The 19239-nt window shown below is 41.3% G+C and overlaps 1 protein-coding gene across 4 annotated transcripts in view; it reads right to left on the bottom strand.

Moving 5' to 3' along the window:
* The window catches only part of TNRC6B (trinucleotide repeat containing adaptor 6B), a 288141-nt gene that overhangs the window by 58717 nt on the left and 210185 nt on the right, over positions 1 to 19239 (bottom strand). For all 4 annotated transcript variants that reach the window (XM_066257399.1, XM_066257391.1, XM_066257372.1 and 1 more), the window contains 5 exons: positions 19175 to 19196; positions 13034 to 13375; positions 8702 to 11035; positions 5926 to 6084; positions 2203 to 2378 (listed from right to left, as the gene is read on the bottom strand). In XM_066257399.1, coding sequence (XP_066113496.1) covers positions 2203 to 2378; positions 5926 to 6084; positions 8702 to 11035; positions 13034 to 13375; positions 19175 to 19196 — 3033 coding nt within the window. The remainder of the gene's footprint in view (positions 1 to 2202; positions 2379 to 5925; positions 6085 to 8701; positions 11036 to 13033; positions 13376 to 19174; positions 19197 to 19239) is intronic.

Below are 19239 nucleotides of genomic sequence, written 5' to 3' on the forward strand. Positions count from 1 at the left end.
GTATTTGACCACAATTAAAAAAGAAAAAAGCTCTCAAATATGAAAAGTCAGAATGATTAGTCATGGAGCAGAAACATTTAATTCCCAATTAATTAAGTCTCGGTGGTTACCTGAGTGGGCTAATAACTTCCACTCAGTTTTCAGTTGCATTCTTTCAATCAGCAGTCTTCTGAACTGTTTTCTAATTTGGTTTTGTTGTTATTCATAAATAACAAAAAAGCCTCAGCATACTCAAAAACATTGAGTGCAAAAGAATGTTGAATAGTTCCTTTTGTGACCAGAGTAAGAAATAAAAGTCTTTAAAAAAGAGACACTGTGAATTGATGTTTAAACAAAATGTCTAATAGCAATGACCTGTATTCTTGTGCTATAAGAGCTGCTGTATGAAGAACAAAATTAGTATCCCATATGCAAAGGGGATGAAAGCGCAGCCCCTTAGCCAGCTTAAGAGCTTCTTTGGCGGCATCAAGTATTTGAAACCTGGGAAGATATTAGTTCTGAAGTGTTTCATAGAGTAACAAGCTTCCCAAGTTGAAAGTAAATATATGGCTGCTCATTTCTTATTTCTATCAAGGTATTTGTGGAGCCTGACCTGTGTTGGTGTAGTGGATAGAGTGGCTACCTGTAATGCTGAAGTCACTGATTTGAAACCCAGTGCTTACCTGGTAAAGGCACATATGAGAAACAATTATAAACTGATGCCTCCTACTCCTCCCCCTGCCTTTCTCTTTCTCTATCATCAATAAATAAAATCTTTTTATTATTATTAATTTATTTTTGAGAGAGGCAGGCAGAGACAGAAATATGGAGCTGCTCCTGTATGTGCCCTGACTGGGGAAATGCACTGGAAACCTCCATACTCCAGTACAATGTTCCAATCAACTGAGCTATTGGCCAGGGCTTATTTTTTTATTTTATTTATTTTTTTTTTTCTGAAGCTGGAAATGGGGAGAGACAGTCAGACAGACTTCCGCATGCGCCCGACCGGGATCCACCCGGCATGCCCACCAGGGGCTCCGCTCTGCCCCTCCGGGGCGTCGCTCTGCCGCAACCAGAGCCACTCTAGCGCCTGGGGCAGAGGCCAAGGAGCCATCCCCAGCGCCCGGGCCATCTTTGCTCCAATGGAGCCTTGGCTGCGGGAGGGGAAGAGAGAGACAGAGAGGAAGGAGGGAGGGGGTGGAGAAGCAAATGGGCGCTTCTCCTATGTGCCCTGGCCGGGAATCGAACCCGGGTCCCCCACACGCCAGGCCGACGCTCTACCGCTGAGCCAACCGGCCAGGGACCGCTTAATTTTTTTTATTGATTTCAGAGATACAGAAGAAAGGGAAAGAAAGGGGAGGGGGAAGGAAAACATTCCTTTGTTGTTCCACTCAGTCATGCACTTACTGGTTGCTTCTAGTGTGTGCCCTGACTGGGGATTAAACCCGCAACCTTCTTGCTTTGGGACGACACTCTTAATTGAGCTAACTGGCCAGAGCCTAAATAAAATCTTTTAAAATACTTTATTTGTGCAATGAAAGACTAGAATGAAAAAAGAGTGCTTCTGCTGAGAGAGTGGTTCAGGTTCAAAGACTGATACTCTAGGCTAAAAACCAAAGTCTTCATTACACTATGCAAATCCAATAAGAAACTGAGCTGTTCCTAAGACAAGGAGAGTGAAAAGTTTATAATATAACCTGCGCTAAAGGGTTATGTTCCATCTCGTTGCTGCAGCAGGGTTACACACTGGCACTTCATTTCGTTGGGAAAAGGGCTCTGGAACTTAGAATTTCCTGACTTAGATAAAAACCAGCCATGCTGTGTACCACTAGAGAAGCTAGCTTAATTTGGTTTCTATATATATTCACTGGGATTTTTCTAAGGACTTCCTTGGCTTTAGAAAAAAAAGCATAAAAATATAAAGTGTGCCTTGAAAGCTTCCAAAGAATAAGTACAATGTGGAAACTAAAAGTTAAAAAAAAAATCTCCCATTTTTGAAAATTCCCTTTTACCCATAGCAACAGTTCTGTAGTCCATTGTTTCTAAGTCATGGGGAAAGAAACAGAAGGGTAAAGAGGAAGTAGTTATTTGTTCCCAAGAAAATTATTTTTCTTTCTTACTTAGGACCTCAGGGACTCCAGCTGCCCTCTTTCCATTAAAAAATTCTCACTTCTGTCTTCTGAGAATGAATAAACAAGCTCAAATATTCCTAAAGCAAACTACCTTCATTTGTTTCTTTCCTCCTTGTCCCCAGCTTGCTGAGTTGTGGGAGGAAGCACTTCCCTGAGAGCCAGCGGTGTTCCAGACTCCTCCATCATCCTCTTCTTCCCAGCTGGGATGGCGAGTTCCTGTCACTGGCCCGTCACTCTCCCCCCAGCCGTCTTGCATAGATTTGGAATCTTTAAGAAAAGAATGAAAGAACTGTATGCAATAGTTATATAACAATAATCACAATAATAATTCCTTGTTAATACATACTATAATTTTATATAATACATCTATATGACAAGCTAAATATTCCTATTTTAGAGAACAGGAAATGTAAACCCATAAAGTAAGTTAATACACCACAGAATTAAGACCTCCTGACTTCTGGTTCAATGACATTCCCCTTATATAAAATTGACAGGTATTCCAAAAATTGAAAACAACCTATCAACACTTATAAAAAATTTTACATCTCAAGAGAAATCTGTTCTTCTTAGTAAGCACAGTTAACTCTATTTCTCAGAGTTTTACCTTTCCAAAAGTACATTGTGTAATTTATAATGGACATTTAAAATATGAGGTATGATAAAGAACATCTGTCTACCTAGTCTGGGGTAAAGTTAAGAAAAAATCATGAAAAAAAATTTTGTTAGATTTTTTAATATCAATATTATGGTGAAAGAGAAATTCACAGATAACCATAAAAAATTAAATTAATCAACTTATATACTTGAAATGTAACACACACTAAAAATAATCCTAGGTAAAGGCAAAGGTGTAAGCAATAGTTTTTAAAAAGGCAGAGCCTGCCTGACCTGTGGTGGCGCAGTGGATAAAGCGTCGACCTGGAAATGCTGAGGTCGCCAGTTCAAAACCCTGGGCTTGCCTGGTCAAGGCACATATGGGAGTTGATGCCTCCAGCTCCTCCCCCCTTCTCTCTCTCTCTCTCTCCCTCTCTGTCTCTCTCTCTCTCTCTCCTCTCTAAAAATGAATAAATAAATTAAAAAAATTAAAAAAAAAAAAAAGGCAGAGCCTGACCAGGCAGTGGCACAGAGGATAGAGTGTCAGACTGGGAAGTGGAGGACCCAGGTTCGAAACCTCGAGGTTGCCAGCCTGAGCGCAGGCTCATATGGTTTGAGCAAGGCTCACCAGCTTGAGCCCAAGGTCACTGGCTTGAGCAAGAGGTCACTCGGTCTGCTGTAGCCCCCTGGTCAAGGACATATGAGAAAGCAATCAATGAACAACTAAGGTGTCGCAACGAAGAATGGATGCATTTCTATTCTCTCCCTTCCTGTCTGTCTGTCCCTATCTGTCCCTCTCTCTGTCTGTCACACACACAAAAAGATAGGCGGAGGAAATTGGAAGACAGAGAATGGGGAAGGAAGGAAGGAAGGAAGGGAAGGAGGGGGAGGGGAAGGGGAGGAGAAGGGAGGGGAGGGGAGGGAGTCAAAGAAATCAGAGATGAGGGCTCTAATGTTCAAGAAAGTAGGATGCCAGTGTTCACAGTCTACTCTACCAACATCCCCTTTTAAACAAAGATCTTTAGTTCGGAAATCAGGATAAATCCTTAATTTCCCTCTAAAAATACTGTATGGAATTAAAGATACATTTTGTGGTAATGAGACTCCATAAAATAATGGAAGAAGGGAAAATGCACTATCTTGCCTAGAAAAACCTCCATCAGTTATGGAAGGGGTAGTTATTAGATTTAGATAGTTTCAAGCCAAAAAGTGGCTCTTTCCTTGAATGACTGCTGCCATCTCCTAGGACCATATCTAAGACAGCCATGAAAGCACTCATGAAATACACAGAACACAAGGTGGTTGGTTTCTTCTAATTGTGGCACTGCCCCTCAATTCCCCCACACATACACATGGCCTAAGTAAAACTGACACACACTCCATGGGGTTCATCCAGCCGTACATGAAGGTTTTTCTGAATGAACAGCAAGAGGCAGAGTTTGGGGGCTAATCTCCCTGCCACTGGAAATGCCACTGATAACCAGGATGGTTCCTTCTGTGTATGAGAGAATTCATTGTTATGTAAGCATAGGCTTTATACCATCCTCTGACAAGCAACAGGAATTAAAAGCCCAATATAAATAACATACTGACCCATTTATAAAAACAAAGATGTCCATATAACCCTTCTTTTAGAAAAAGAACTGAACTTTCAATAATGTCATCTTATGGAAAAAATAAGAAAACTTATTTTTAGTCAGATATCTGCAATCTAGAGAAGATAACAGGTTAATCACTAGCATCAATTGGTAGGCTGTGATGATCTAAACTCCTTCTTCTGAGTATTACACATTCAAAGTATTTTTATTTTATTTATTCATTTTTAGAGAGGAGAGAGAGAGACAGAGAGAGAGAAGGGGGGAGGAGCTGGAAGCATCAACTCCCATATGTGCCTTGACCAGACAAGCCCAGGGTTTCAAACCAGTGACCTCAGCATTTCCAGGTCAATGCTTTATCCACTGCGCCACCACAGGTCAGGCCTTTATTATTTTTTTTTATTTTATTTATCCAGAGAAAGGGTGACTATAACTATAGCTACAACTACAGATGATCCTGAAGAATAGAAAACATTTTTAAAATCTGGAGAAAAGTGATGTTTTTATGATGAAAGAAAGGTGATTCTGAGGTTGGGGTAAGACATAAAAATCCTTGCAGTACTGCTAAAGTACCCCCTTGTGCCAACGGTATCTTAATGTCTTCCCACAGCTTTTTGGATCTATTTCAAATCTACAGGATGGTAGTTCCCATGACAATACAACCAATTTAACAATGAAAATCAGTCTTTATAAAGCTATTTCGGTGAAATTGAGAAGATTTGTAATTTAAAAAATGAATTCAAGTTATATATAAAATATACCTAAGATCATAATCCTTCCTGTAGCACTTTAAGAGTTCTAAATACCACACAATAAATGACGATAAAATTTTTTATTCTTGTTCAAATTTTGAGTATTCAGTACGACCACACTTTTAAATTAAAAAACAATTCCTTAAGTCTGAAATCTGTTAGAAAAGAGATGTTGGGAGTATTTTTTAGGAAAATTATAAACAAGTAGAAACAGGCATTTGAAATTGAATTTTTCAATTGAGGAACATCTACCGAGACATTCCAAAGCTTCGGTTTACAAAGTTTTGCAAATTACTGTGACTATGCATTGCCAGCTGGATCAAGTATAGCTTAGCTTTTCAACGACTAAGAATAAGTATGATGTGCTTTGTTTAAAATTCAAATGAAGAAATTCTTTGTCAGGTTCAAGAAATCTTAAATGTTCCTATGTGGGTGGATGTACAAAAAGAGAGACAAAGAGAAAAGGAAGGAACAGAAGGATGAAGTCACTGGGCAGCAGAAACTACATCCCACATTAAAAGCCAGGAAACTTTCTAAATTATCCTAGCAAAAGAGTAGAAATGCAAAATAGATGTTAAGAGCTGTATTTTGGTTACTGGGCAAAAAAAGCACCACATCAAAATTTCAATTCTGGCCAGATATTAAACTTAACTTAAAATAAAATCAACAAAATTAACTTGAGACTTTTAGTTCACTGTAAACAATTTAACATATGCCAATTCAAACCACCACCATTTGCTACTAACCATTTATTAAAGGTCCATCATCCTGAATCTCACTGTATAACACTTTAAACACTAAACAGCCCTTCCAAAATGTCTGATCCCCAAATCAACAGAGAATCTGTCAAAAATAACACTGTCTACTTACTAGGTTTCATGGCATTTGGAGCATTGGAAGGTGCATTCCCCCAGCCTGTGGTTGATGTTCCTGTGTCATCCATTTCACCCCACCCAGGACTGCTCTCATTTGGTTCACCCCAAGCTGAAGTACCATTATCTGGAGCAGGTGGTGTGCTTTTGCTCCAGACTGTAAAGATAGGAAATACGTCTCTAAGAATGATGTGTTAAATGAAACACCATCACATCCAGTAGCAGTGGAGGGAGGAACAGGCACACTGAGAACCAGAAGTAGGTTCCATTTTCACGGAGGGCATTTGGCATTATCACATTTGGCCCAGTAATTCCACCGCCAAGAAATCAATCATACCATAGTTAAACTTAACAAAAACAGATGAAATTACATGTACAACAATATCAACTGCATCACTATTGAAAAATATCTGGGAGCAACCCAAATACCGTTATGTCTCCATGTATAAGACACCCCATGCATAAGAACCACCTTAATTTTGGGGCCTGAAATTTGAAGGGGAAAAAAAAGTATTAAAGTTATTAAACTCAAGTTTTATTCATCATAAAATTTATACAACTCCTTATCACTGTCAAAACTCCCATCCATTAGTTTGTCCTCATCTGTGTCTGATGATGAATCACTGTCTTCATACATTGCCAAGTGAAATAGTGGGAAAGCCAAGTAAAAAAAATGATAACCACTGTATAAGACACACCCAGTTTTTAGACCCCAATTTTTTCGAAAAGGGGTACGTCTTATACATGGGGAAATACAGTATCTATCAAGAAGGGACTAAGGCCCTCGCCAGCTGGCTCAGTGGTAGAGCATCGGCCTGGCGTGTGGATGTCCCGGGTTCAATTCCCAGTTGGGGCACACAGGAGAAGTGTCCATCTGCTTCTCCAACCCTCCCCCTCTCACTTCTCTTTCCCTCCTGCAGCCATGGCTCAATTAGAGTGAGTTGGCCCTGGGTGCTGAGTATGGCTCTGTCTGTGGCCTCCACCTCAGGCACTAAAAAAATGGCTCCAGTTGCAACAGAGCAAGGGCCCGACCAGATGGGCAGAGCATAGCCCTCCAGTGGCTTTGCTGGGTAGATCCTGGTCTGGGCACATGCAGGAGTCTGTCTCTGCCTTCCTTCCTCTCACTTAAAAAAAAGGGGGGGGCACTGGCTAGACCAGTCAAGGATCACCTATGAAATGAATATTATATACAAAGCAATTAAGACAAAAATATATGTGGTAATATGGAAAGTTTTTAAATATAATGAAAAAAGCAAGGTAAAATACAGTGTATATACTATAATCCCTTCTATGTAAGATTATTAAATATATTTTGCTATAGGTATGAATAAAATCTTTGAATGAGATACAAAATTTTAAGAGATAACCTGTGAGGAGAAACCCTAGAGGCTAAGATTCTTTTATTTATTACCTTTTGCTTTTCTGTACAGTTTGAAGGTTTTTACTATACAGTCATCCCTTGGTATCTGAGGGGGACTGGCTCCAGGACCAAAACCCACAGATACACTAGTTCTTTACGTAGAATGTAGCAGTATTCACATATAGCCTATGTACATCCTCCAGTGTTCTTTAAATCATCTCCAGATAAATTATAATACCTAATACAATATAAATACTACATAAATAGTTGTTATACTGTATTGTTTAGGGAATAATAACCAAAAAAATTTGTACATGTTCAGTATAGATGCAACCACTCACTGTAGGCCTAACTACATAGTATACAATAATGTAAATCTGTATATTTGTTTTTCCAAATTATTTCAGGTCTGCAGTTGGTTGAATCTGTGGATGGGGAACCTGTGGATCCAGAGGGCCAACTATATGGATAAAACTTTTTTTTCCTTGTTAGCAGGTTTTACTCTAGATAAGAAATCAGTGAACAACATTCATTTCCTTCTTTATTCTTTTCAATATTTGAAGGGGAAAACAAGTTTTAAGTAATGATTTTCTAAGCGGCCATAATTACATCCACTGAACATTAGGCTTGCTTTGGGGAGTAGAAAACTGAATATTATGATTAATTTTAATTAAAAAAAACAACAACAACAACCCAAAGGGAAGGGGAAAAAACACTTACACAGTACATCCTCTTCGCTTGTTGAACTATAGGCTTTATGGGGGCATTCAAGTTGACAATGCCAAACTAAGAATGACATTACCAGCACTATTTTAACTTACTAGGTAAGGTAATGATTTCCTGTTCAAATAAGATGGGAAAATTTTAAATTCTGGACAACTAATTATCATGACATAATCTGTTACTCAAAGTACTCTACTTTCAAAGGTGATCATTAATATTGTCTGCAAAGTGACCAACATCTTCCAGACCCCAGCTTCTGATGGCCTCTGCGAAAACAACACACAATACTTCCTTTCGCGGGGAAAAAGAAACACAGCAGATGTGGCCATGGGCAGAACAAGAATGGAAAATCAGGTCTATTTTTGCTACTATTTTAATTCTTTATTTTGAAATCTAGAGCATAGTTTGTTTTGTAAGATGGAAGTCTTTTGGATTCTGCAAACCAATACAATTACAAAAAAAAATTTTTTTTAGGAAACTAACAGAGGGATACTACCTTTATTTTTGCCAAGAAAGAACATTAAAATGTACTACCAGCATCTGTTATCACTATGATTTTATAAAAAGAGAGCTCTGTTAATGTAGGAAAGGTTCCCAGAAGACAGCTAAGTTGAATATATGCAGCTTAATAAAAGCACCTTGGTTTAGGATCTTTCAATCATCAAAACCTGCAAGAAAAACCACTGCCTACCTGATGCTGATTTACCGGCCATCGGGGTAGGCAAGTTTGGTTCTCGTGGTGCTGGGCCCCCTTGGGAATTCTTGTCCCACAGATTCACATTCTTGTAGTTATAACTGTTGGGGTCTCCCCATGCTGAAGTGCCATCATCAATGTCCATTTTACGACTAATTGACTGTGGAGATGGCTCTTCCCAACCACTAGGTTCCTCGTCCTTAGGGGTTACTGGCTGCGGCCCACTGCTCCAATTGGAATTGGAAGGTCGTCCATTGCCTGGAGGTGGTGGGGGTGGGCCTCCCCATGAACCAGAAGCCTCTGGTTGTGGTGGCGGTGGCTGCTGTGACTGCTGCTGCTGTTTATTCCAGGAATTGGGCTGTCTGCCTGTCTCAGTCCATGCTGGAGATCTTTTACAATCTTCCCACCCACCTTTGGAAGCTAGGCTTGCATTCCCACCATTTCCCCAAGTTCCAATTTCATTCTGCCCTCCTTCTCCCCATCCAGACACAGTTTTACTTGCAGAACTTTCCCAATTGCTGTTTTTTGCTTGATCAACTTCGTCTCCCCAACCATTCTTTCCAGAAGTCCATCCTTGATTGGGCTGGCGTCCACCTCCCCACCCCTGATCCTTGCTAGAATTCTCATTCCAAGAGGAAGATGTCTTTTCATCTGGTCGTCCTCCCCAATTGGAAGAGTTATTGTTCTTATAGTCATTCCAGCCTCCTGTGTTCTTAGGGTCTTTCCACTCTGTAGAGGCTGAGAGCTCCCCCCATCCAGACTTCATTTGATTGCTTTGGCTGGGTGCGTCTCCCCAGCCCCCTGAGTTCTTGGTCTGTGTGGCAGCGCTCTCCCACCCCTCAGTTCCTTTGTCAGATTTCCCCTCAGGCCTTGGCACCTCTTCAATATCCCATACCGTGTCCTGCTTAATTTGAGTTTGGCCCCAGCCAGTGTTTGAGAGCACCCTGGGATCCAAATCGGTTCGGCTCAAAAGAGTCTGCAGGACAGCCTGACAATCAGGATGTGTGGGCCTATATGACCGACGGCCAGAATTATGACTGTCACTACTTCCTGCTTTGTGGTTGCTTCCAGTGCTTTGACCTCCAACTTCACTTCCTGTAGAGCTGGAAGATCTTCCCCAACAGGGAGCCTGGGCATTGCCTTGGTTTTCAGGGAGGGGGTGGCCCTTTTGATTGTCCCATGCTCCAGTGCTAGAATTTGGTTGGTTTGGACCACTCCATTCTCCAATTTTCAACTCATCAGACCCAGTCGGCTGTTTCCATTCTCCCTGAGAGACCCCAGATGTCATTTTGTTCCCTTCACCCCATTTGTTGTCATCAGAGTCCTGAGGGCCAAAGTTCCAGGACCCACCCGTAGACCTGTTATTTTCCCAAGAGTCATTTTTTGACCCAGTTGACTTCTGAACAGAAGCTGCTTTCCAGGAGTCTTCTCTATCCTTTCCATTGTTCCCATTGTTTCCAGAATTGCTTTGTCCAGAGGCTGTGTCAGTTCCAGAAGGCCCCCTAGCTGCACCCCAAGATCCAACACTCCCAGTCTTTCGATCTCCAGTGCTTTGTGAAGGGGCATCAGTGCTCCTGGAGGCGTTCCCCAAGCCCATTCCAAAGGGCATTCCCTTATTCTCCATGGGGTTTGGTGAACTTAAGTTCAAGGAGTTAGTGTTTCCATTTTTTGGTCCATCAGTGTTATGAATTTGAGCCTGTTCTCTGCCAGAGACAACAAAATTAACACCCGCATTTTCCATCTTTGACTGCTGTTCCCTGGATGCCTGACCTACTGTGTTAACTTGTGCACTGGAATTACTAGTATCTGTTTCCAATGCCCCTTTCCTAGAATTTCCTTCTTGGACCAGTGCTGGCCAGGCAGATGGGTTGCTATTTGGGTTAAAGTTGCTGAAGCCAGAACCAGGACCAATTCTGTCCTGACCACTTGCATTCCTCCAATTTCCTAGTCCATTGTTGCTTTCTGCAGTAGGGTTGGAAGATTGAACAGATTTAGCCTTAGGGTCAGATTTCCAGACCCCAAGGTTACATTCATTCCCAGAACTTGCAGACTGGCACTGGCTCCCTTTTCCTTTGTTACTAGTGGTGCTTCCTGGCAGAGTGCTCTTCTCAGAGCCAGGGTTCGAGGCACTGTTGTTATCGGTGGTGTTTTCGGAAGAAGACTCAGTGTCTTTGCTGGCAATACAAGGCCACTCTTCCATGTCAGACCGGTCTACAATCACCTTGTCCCAGGTGTGAATTGGGTTGGGGGAGGCGCCGTTGTTGGAGGAGGCTCCCGGGCCCCAAGTGGAATTTGCATAATTTGAAGCAGCAGCACCTCCAAGAGTTGACTCTGGGAAAGAGAGTGTCTTATCAATCACAGATACATATGCATAATCTATTAACATCTCAAGCTCAAACCAGCTCCAGAGAACTCATCACATTTCCCTCAAACTAGCTTTTCCACCCAGGTGTTGGTCTTGGTGAACTGTATCACACTTGCTTTAGTCATTTCTTCTCTTTCGTCTTACCTGGCTGGTATTACTTGCTAAGTCTAACTCCACAACATTTCTCAAAGCCATATCCTTTTGCCATTCCTACTGATGGAGAAGGGCCTTCATGTAACACCTGGCTTGCTCTGTATCTCTACTCTACAGTAAACACTCCTGGCTGGAGAAGATTTTCTAAAGGACACCTTTGATTATATAACTTCAACAGTTCGTTAGTACACAAGAATAAAGCTAAACTCCCTGGTTTGGAGTTTGATCAAGATACTCCATGACTTGAAACCAAGTGACTGTTCTAGTCTCATTTTCCACTATTTTCTCTGTAGACGTCTACATTCCATACTACTTGACATTCCACAACTTGTGCTTTCTCACCCTGGTACCGTTACACATGAGCACTTCCTGTTTTTCCCTCCTGAATTCATACACTAAAATTTGCACCCTTTTCTGGGTCTAGTTCAAGTACTATTTTTTTTCTATGAAGATGTTTTTTTTGAGCTCATCACCCAAAATAGTCTTTCCCTGTCTAAAGACATTTTTCCCAGTGCTAGAATACTGTCTTCATGTCTTCCCTCCCTTATTGTTGGTGCTTGTTAGGCAAAGATCCTATACTGTTAACATTTGAATTCCACACAGTGTCCAGTACATCGTGGCTCAGTGAGCACTGGATGAATGATGGATGGCAGGAGCAGACAAAAATGAATCAGTCTGCACGGCCAAGGAACTTAATCTGATGAATTAGTCTGGCTCAGCACATATTTTGGTGGCATTTACCATATTTGGTGTGTGTGTGGGGGAATGACATGTTTTAAATCCAATAATTTCTGCTAAACTTATTTAGCTTCTTTAACCAAGCAGCTTAAAATCAATATAAAGTTGAAAAATAAAGTTACCTAAAGCCATTTAAAAAAGCAAGGAAGCACAGAAATACTTGAGATTTAGGGGTATCCCTAAATCTCATTTAAGAATGTACACAGGAGATTCTGGCTCACAGTGGACCCATGTCCACATCCAGGCCTGGCTAGAAAGGGCTGCAGAAATGGCCAACACAACTGCCCCTCATATACTTTATGTCTTGTATCTGGTTACAAGGAGCTAGGAAGGAAGGGCCAAGAGGTCTTTCCCTGCTAGCTTTGGGCCTGGCCTGGTGGTCACCACAGGGAAGCCTCATGCATAGGGCGTATCTCTGCATGAAGCCTATGTCACACCAGGTTTCTTTCCACCCTTACTCTGCACACGAGACAGTGAGAGCATTTTTCAGGTAAGTCTACATTTAAACTTAGACTAGAATAAAGCATCCTATTGTTAACAACCACAATTCACTGTCCTTGCCAAAGCTTAATGGCACTTAAGCACTGAATTTTGAAACAGTCTCAAAATAACATTTCAAGAGATAAGTTGAAATCTGTTAATAAGCTAAAAAGAAAAAGGTATTTGTAAGTTCTTAGCTGTTAACTGACTTATTTACACATTGAAAAAAAGTTCAAAACTTCTAGTAGAACCCTTTAGCTAAAGATCCTTGTAGGTATAAAATTTATTAACGCTTCCCTCTCTCCCTCTCTCTTTCTTCCCCAGCCCCCTTAAAATCAATGGAAAAATAAATAAACGTATATCTAATAAAAGATTATGGAATGATGCTATCTGAAATCCTCCCAAAGTTCTATAGAGTAATATAAGAGACTATTCTCTACCTGCCTAACATTTTGTGAGCATAACAGTTTTTATAATTAATGTTTTTTGTGTGTGCATTTTACACCAGGCAATACGAAAGAGTGCTCTCTCTCCTTCTCTCTCTGTCCCTCCCAAGCTGGAGTGAATTCCAGTCACCAATCCCAATTCCTTACCTGGCGCAGTCCCACTCTCACTCTGCAGCAGCGTTCCTGTCACTTGTGCGTTGTTTGGGTTTGCTCCGGGTGCTGTGGAGGGAGGAGGCCCTGACCCACCCCCGAGGAGCATGCAGGACGGTGGAGGGGGCTGCCCACGTTTTAGTAACACTTTGTGGTCCTGCTGGCAACGGAATCGCGGCGGCACCTCCCGAGGCATGTAGCGGGCGGCGCTTGGCGGTTGTCCGTTCGGCACTGCCACCCTTTTGGCATTGTTGCCACCATTGACTGGTGGCGATGGAGAGCTGCCAATTGGGCTGGCGGCCGTTGGTTGGCTTAAACTTGGTTTCGTCACTTCGGGCACTGAAAGAGAGAAATTGGGAAACAACCTTTGAAATTCAATACATTTTTCTAAAGACAATTTTTAAGAATGCTTACATGGGACCATTTGCAATAAGGCAACCCTTCTTTCATCCTATTCTGATGGACATGGTCTTTACAAATTGTCAGCACCTTCAGTTTACTGAAGGTAGGGTGGATGGAGGTGGGGAGTGATGGTGACAAGAATTCAAAGAGAGCAATATCGTAAAATTCCATTCCACTGACTAAGGAGAAGGAGGAAGCAATCCTTATTCACTCCCCTAACTCAACAGTGAAATTCCCTAAAGGGCCTGCCTAGCACATCTAAGGGCACATATAGTTCCCAGGCAAAGTCTTTGGTAAAAGTGCAAGGCTCTCAGCCCAAGGGCCTCATCCATATTCTTAAAGACCTACCTCTGAGAAACTGAGATTCTAAAAGTCCCTGGACCAGGTAGGCTACGCACCTTTCACCTGTACTCCTAGAACATGCTGTCCTATCTCTCCTTACCACTGAATTTGTCATACTATATTGAAATTCTCCCTTTATTGGCCCCTTTCCCTCACCAGGCCATAAGTTCCACAAAGGCTGAGACACATTTTTATTGCTTTTTTCTTAAGGCCTGCCACAGGGAACTTCAATCTAAAGAATCACAAAATCAGCTTGTTGGTTACTACAGACACCTGAACTCAAAGACTCTTGCTTGGTACTGTGTGTAAATATTATAAACATTATAAATATTTTTGCTTTTGTCCCCCTCCCCCATTTCAGTGTATTGTGTGATTGTTCCAACTCTTCCTTTAAAATAAAAATTTCAAAATGTAAGTACTTTAATAATAATTCATGTTTTTGCTTACTTTTAAAAATGGCAAAAGAAGTGTGGGGATCTGCTGGGCGACAGTTAAGTTACTCTGCAGGGCCCTCTGGCTTGCCCTACAGAAGCTCTTCTTCTAGATTTGTACCTCCCTTGCTTTATACTACCAACAGACTACTGCCCTTTCCAGGACAAGTTATCTCGCAAATAGAGGCTGGCAGGAATACAGAAACAATCATTGAGTCTGATAATTCAGATGATTCTAAAGCCAAAATCCCTGATATCCAGACTAATGTTATGGCAGTAGCGCTCTGATCACTGAAATGTGCCTGGGCCAGTATGTTGCCTGCTGAACTGCCTCCTTTACAAGGAGAGAAACAAATCATCAGAAATCAAGGGTTCCAATCTATACCCACTGGACATTGGTGAGTACTGTAAGTAACAGGAGAAATGAGTAAATGCCTGAAGTAACTTCAAGGCAACCCTTGGGTCTAACCTTAGAGACCATCAGGAGGCTGTACTGAGCCTCCCAATAAGAAAAAGATGTCAGAGGATCCATAATCTGAGGAGCAGAATAAACATATGACTTAAGAAAATAAACTGGTCATTGTCTAATATTTTCAAAACAGTGCCCTCTGCATGAGCTATACTAGCCAATGGGCAAATAATAAATGGATGAATAAAGATGAATTATTTAATGATCCATTGTTATCTGTGCCTGGAAGATTCAATACCACATGGCATTCTCAATCTCCTTTCCATATGATGAGAATAAACAGGAAGCTGGCAAAGGGGAGGAGGATTCTTCCCAAGTGTTTTTAGGACGTAAGGAGCTATGTTCCTGTGAGGCTGCTCGTCTATAAAAAGGCTACAGTCTTTACTTTATGTTAACATGCCTAGAGACCAGCTTACTGAACTGAGGTGTGAACACCAGTTTGACTAACTCTACAATACTCACAGCACAACCAAAGAAATCTGGTGGGTATCATACATTGTGCAAGATTCCCTGCTAATGCTCCTCAGGGCATTTTCCCACCATCACATCAGAGATAGAGTGGATCATAAATCATTCATTTATTCTCCCAAACCATTTATTTACTCTAAGGATTGAATCTTTTCCCCTTCTCTGTTGTCTTACTTATCTTAAACCATTCTCATCTCACAGTCTAAACTTCTGATTGCCTCTATTTCTGAAAAACTTCAAATGTTACTTTTTCAGATAAAAATATTAAGAAAACTGAGATATAGGCAAGACCAATACAAACTATTTTCTTTTTTTGTATTTTTCCGAAGTTGGAAATGAGGAGGCAGTCAGACAGACTTCCCGCATGCGCCCGACCGGGATCCACCCGGCATGCCCACTAGGGGGCGATGCTCTGCCCATCTTAGGGTGTCGCTCTGCCGCAATCAGAGCCATTCTAGCTCCTGAGGCAGAGGCCACAGAGCCATCCTCAGCACCCGGGCAAACTTTGCTCCAATGGAGCCTTGGCTGCGGGAGGGGAAGAGAGAGAGAGAGGAAGGAGAGGGGGAAGGGTGGAGAAGCAGATGGGCGCTTCTCCTCTGTGCCCTGGCCGGGAATCGAACCCGGGACTCCTGCACGCCAGGCTGACGCTCTACCACTGAGCCAACCGGCCAGGGCCCCGAACTATTTTCTTTAAATGCTTTGATGGTACCAAACAAAAATCTAGAAAATGTTTAGAAGTATGAGTTAAATACAAACAAGCACTAGAAAAGACATTATTTTAGACTGAAAATTTCCTGTGAAGAATAATCAGTTACAATGTAGTACAACAAAATCTCAACAATTAATGACAATGCACAATGAACAATTTTTGGTAACCTCTAAGTACTGTCTCCATTTCTCTTTCCTCCTTTTCTTTTCTTTCTCTCTCTCTCCATCCCTCCCTCCTTCTTTTTATTAAGTGAGAGGTGGGGAGGCAGGGAGGCAAAGAGATAGACTCCCACATGCACACTGACCAAGATCCACCTGGCAAGCCCTGTCTGGAGGCCACTGATCCATTGCTCAACAACCAAGCTATTTCAGCACCTGAGGCAAGAGCAATAATTTTCAACCTTTTTCATCTCATGGCACATATAAGCTAATTAATAAAATTCTGCAGCACACCAAAAAATACATTATAGTTTTTGCCAATTTAACCAAAAAAAGGCATAATTTTGTTTCATTCACATCAGATGGCTATTGTGTTAGCTCTTGTTATTTACTGGAGGAGGGGGAGATAGGAAGGGAGAGAAGCACCAACTCACAGTTGCATCACTTTAGTTGTTCACTGTTTTTTTTTCTCATTCATGCCTTGACAGGGTGGGATGTGGAGGTGGATGGTACTCAAGCTGAGCAGGGACTTTGGGATCATGTTGATGATCCTGTGTTCGAGCAGGCAATTTCAGGGTTTCAAACCCTGGACCTCAAAATCCCAAGTTGACACTCTCTTCACTGTGCCACCACCAGTCAGGTTCTTGTCATTTTTTAATTTGACAATCGAAGGGAAAAGATAAGCTGACTATAGCCAGATATTGCCTGTTTTAAAAATTCTTGCAGCACACTGGTTGAAAATCTCTGCTCTAGTGAAAGCCAGCTTCATCTCTAAACAAATGGCTCCTACCACAGGATTAAAAAACACGGGGGGGGGGGGGGGGGCGCTGTCTCTACTAGGTGTGAGGGATACTTCAAGCAATTTAGTTGGTAAATTATTTACTTTGTAAAACAACCTCAACTCATATATTAATATATTAGAGTGGACTCAAAATTTATACCAATCAACACATGCACTCACTATAATAGGCATGGCCAACATATGGCCCACAGGCCAGATCCCACCTATGTAATGAGTTTATGCAGCCTGCAGTTAAATTTTTACTATTCTCCACTTCTTTAAAATCTCAGCTACTCAGAAGCAGAAGTCTTTGATTATTGGAAATAGAGATATTTAAGAAGATAGTGATACGCGGAAAAGAATTCTGCGTGTGACTCATCTAGGGTTAACTTCCAATAACTGGTTGAATGGATTTGCGATACTTCTTTACTTTTTAAAAAAATTCCATTATAAAGATTTACAACTTTTGTTCTCATCTGTACTTGATATGAACTGTTTGACATTTAGCGGTGATGTGAAACCCACATTCTTTTAGGAGTTTGCCAGTGCGCACCTAAGGTCAAACAATTCGTTATTTTTGTGATCAAGTGTGCTGAATCAAGTGGCATTGTAGCATAGACAATAGCTGCAGTTGATAACTGAAAATGTTTCCAGGCTGTTTGTAATACAAAATAATTGTTTTATTTGTGATATAACCCCTCAAGCTTATTCTATTAATTAAAAATTGTTTCAAATGATTGTGATAGTTTGGATATTTATATAGTATGTAATTATATTTTTATTAAAATATATTTTTATTAAAATAGTACTGTATATTAATTTTTTACTCACATTTATTCATAAACAAATTACATAATAAAATTTTGTTAACTTAAATGAATCATTTTTGTGTTTAACATTTTTTAATTTTAATATTTTGTCTGGCCTGTGAAAAAAGTTTTCTTTCTAATCTGGCCCGGGGGCAAAAACTGTTGGCCACGCCTATATTATAATATGCCCTCTGGAATGGCCTTAAAAGACAGAGTTGTGGCCAATGCACTGCAATGGTCCATCACCCTAGATGTGCTGATGAAAGGTGCTCAGCTATGTCCCAGGGGGATATAGGTTATGAATTACTGCTTGTATAATCTTCCTAGAGGCGACACAAGTTTACATTTCTTAACCAACCTGGCCCAAATGCCGCATGGTCTACAGAAGTTTCTCTCTGTCCTTTCCATAGTGTGGTGTCGTCCATTACATGAACTATATACATCCCTTTCTAGATATTGTATTTTACTAACGCAGGTTAATTTTTATAAATCAATCATTTCATACTGATAACTCCCATGAATACAACCATCATCTACATAGTTTTTTTTTTTTTTTTTTTTTCATTTTTCTGAAGCTGGAAACAGGGAGAGACAGTCAGACAGACTCCCGCATGCGCCCGACCGGGATCCACCCGGCACGCCCACCAGGGGGCGACGCTCTGCCCACCAGGGGGCGATGCTCTGCCCATCCTGGGTGTCGCCATGTTGCGACCCTCCTGGGTGTCGCCATATTGCGACCAGAGCCACTCTAGCGCCTGGGGCAGAGGCCACAGAGCCATCCCCAGCGCCCGGGCCATCTTTTGCTCCAATGGAGCCTTGGCTGCGGGAGGGGAAGAGAGGGACAGAGAGGAAGGTGCGGCGGAGGGGTGGAGAAGCAAATGGGCGCTTCTCCTATGTGCCCTGGCCGGGAATCGAACCCGGGTCCTCCGCACGCTAGGCCGACGCTCTACCGCTGAGCCAACCGGCCAGGGCTACATAGTTTTTTAACAAAGCTAAATTGCTATGTCCAAATTCTCCCATTACATAGTCTATCATTTTAATTCTAATCTTATCATTCATAGTTGTTAAATCTCATCTATTAAATCAATCCCACAAACCCAATTTGAAGTCTAATACCCAACAAAGGGGTATATTAGATTTTACCTGAAGTGCTTTTTATTATTTGTTACCTGGGCAGCAGGACCAACTCTAGTCTATGCCTTCATATAACCTCCAATTGAAATTCCTGTCCTGTCCCTCTCCAGAATTTTCACTTTTTTTTAAAAGACAATGAAAGAAAAGTTTTGAAAGGGTTCAGTTCAAAATCATGACCCATATACTTTCAAAACAGGTATTACTTTTTCTAACCATTTTGCTTCCTAAAAACATGTAAGGTCACTACAAGCACCATGACAAGTACTTTTTATTTGTCATTACCATTCTTTTAGTGACTGCAAACACCCTACCTTAATCAATCTCTATACACTCTCACTTATTAAGTGGACTGGAGGCTGAGTCAACAAGGATGTAAAATGTAAACATAAAAGGTTCCAATGAATTAAAAAGGAAAAAAATGAACAAACAATTTACCTTTGGTTTTTTGTTCCGTGACCTGCAAAATAAATGAACAGATATAAGTAAATGAGATTTGCTTT

Source organism: Saccopteryx bilineata, chromosome 1, assembly GCF_036850765.1.
Source record: "Saccopteryx bilineata isolate mSacBil1 chromosome 1, mSacBil1_pri_phased_curated, whole genome shotgun sequence".
In the NCBI taxonomy this organism is placed as follows: Eukaryota; Metazoa; Chordata; class Mammalia; order Chiroptera; family Emballonuridae; genus Saccopteryx; species Saccopteryx bilineata.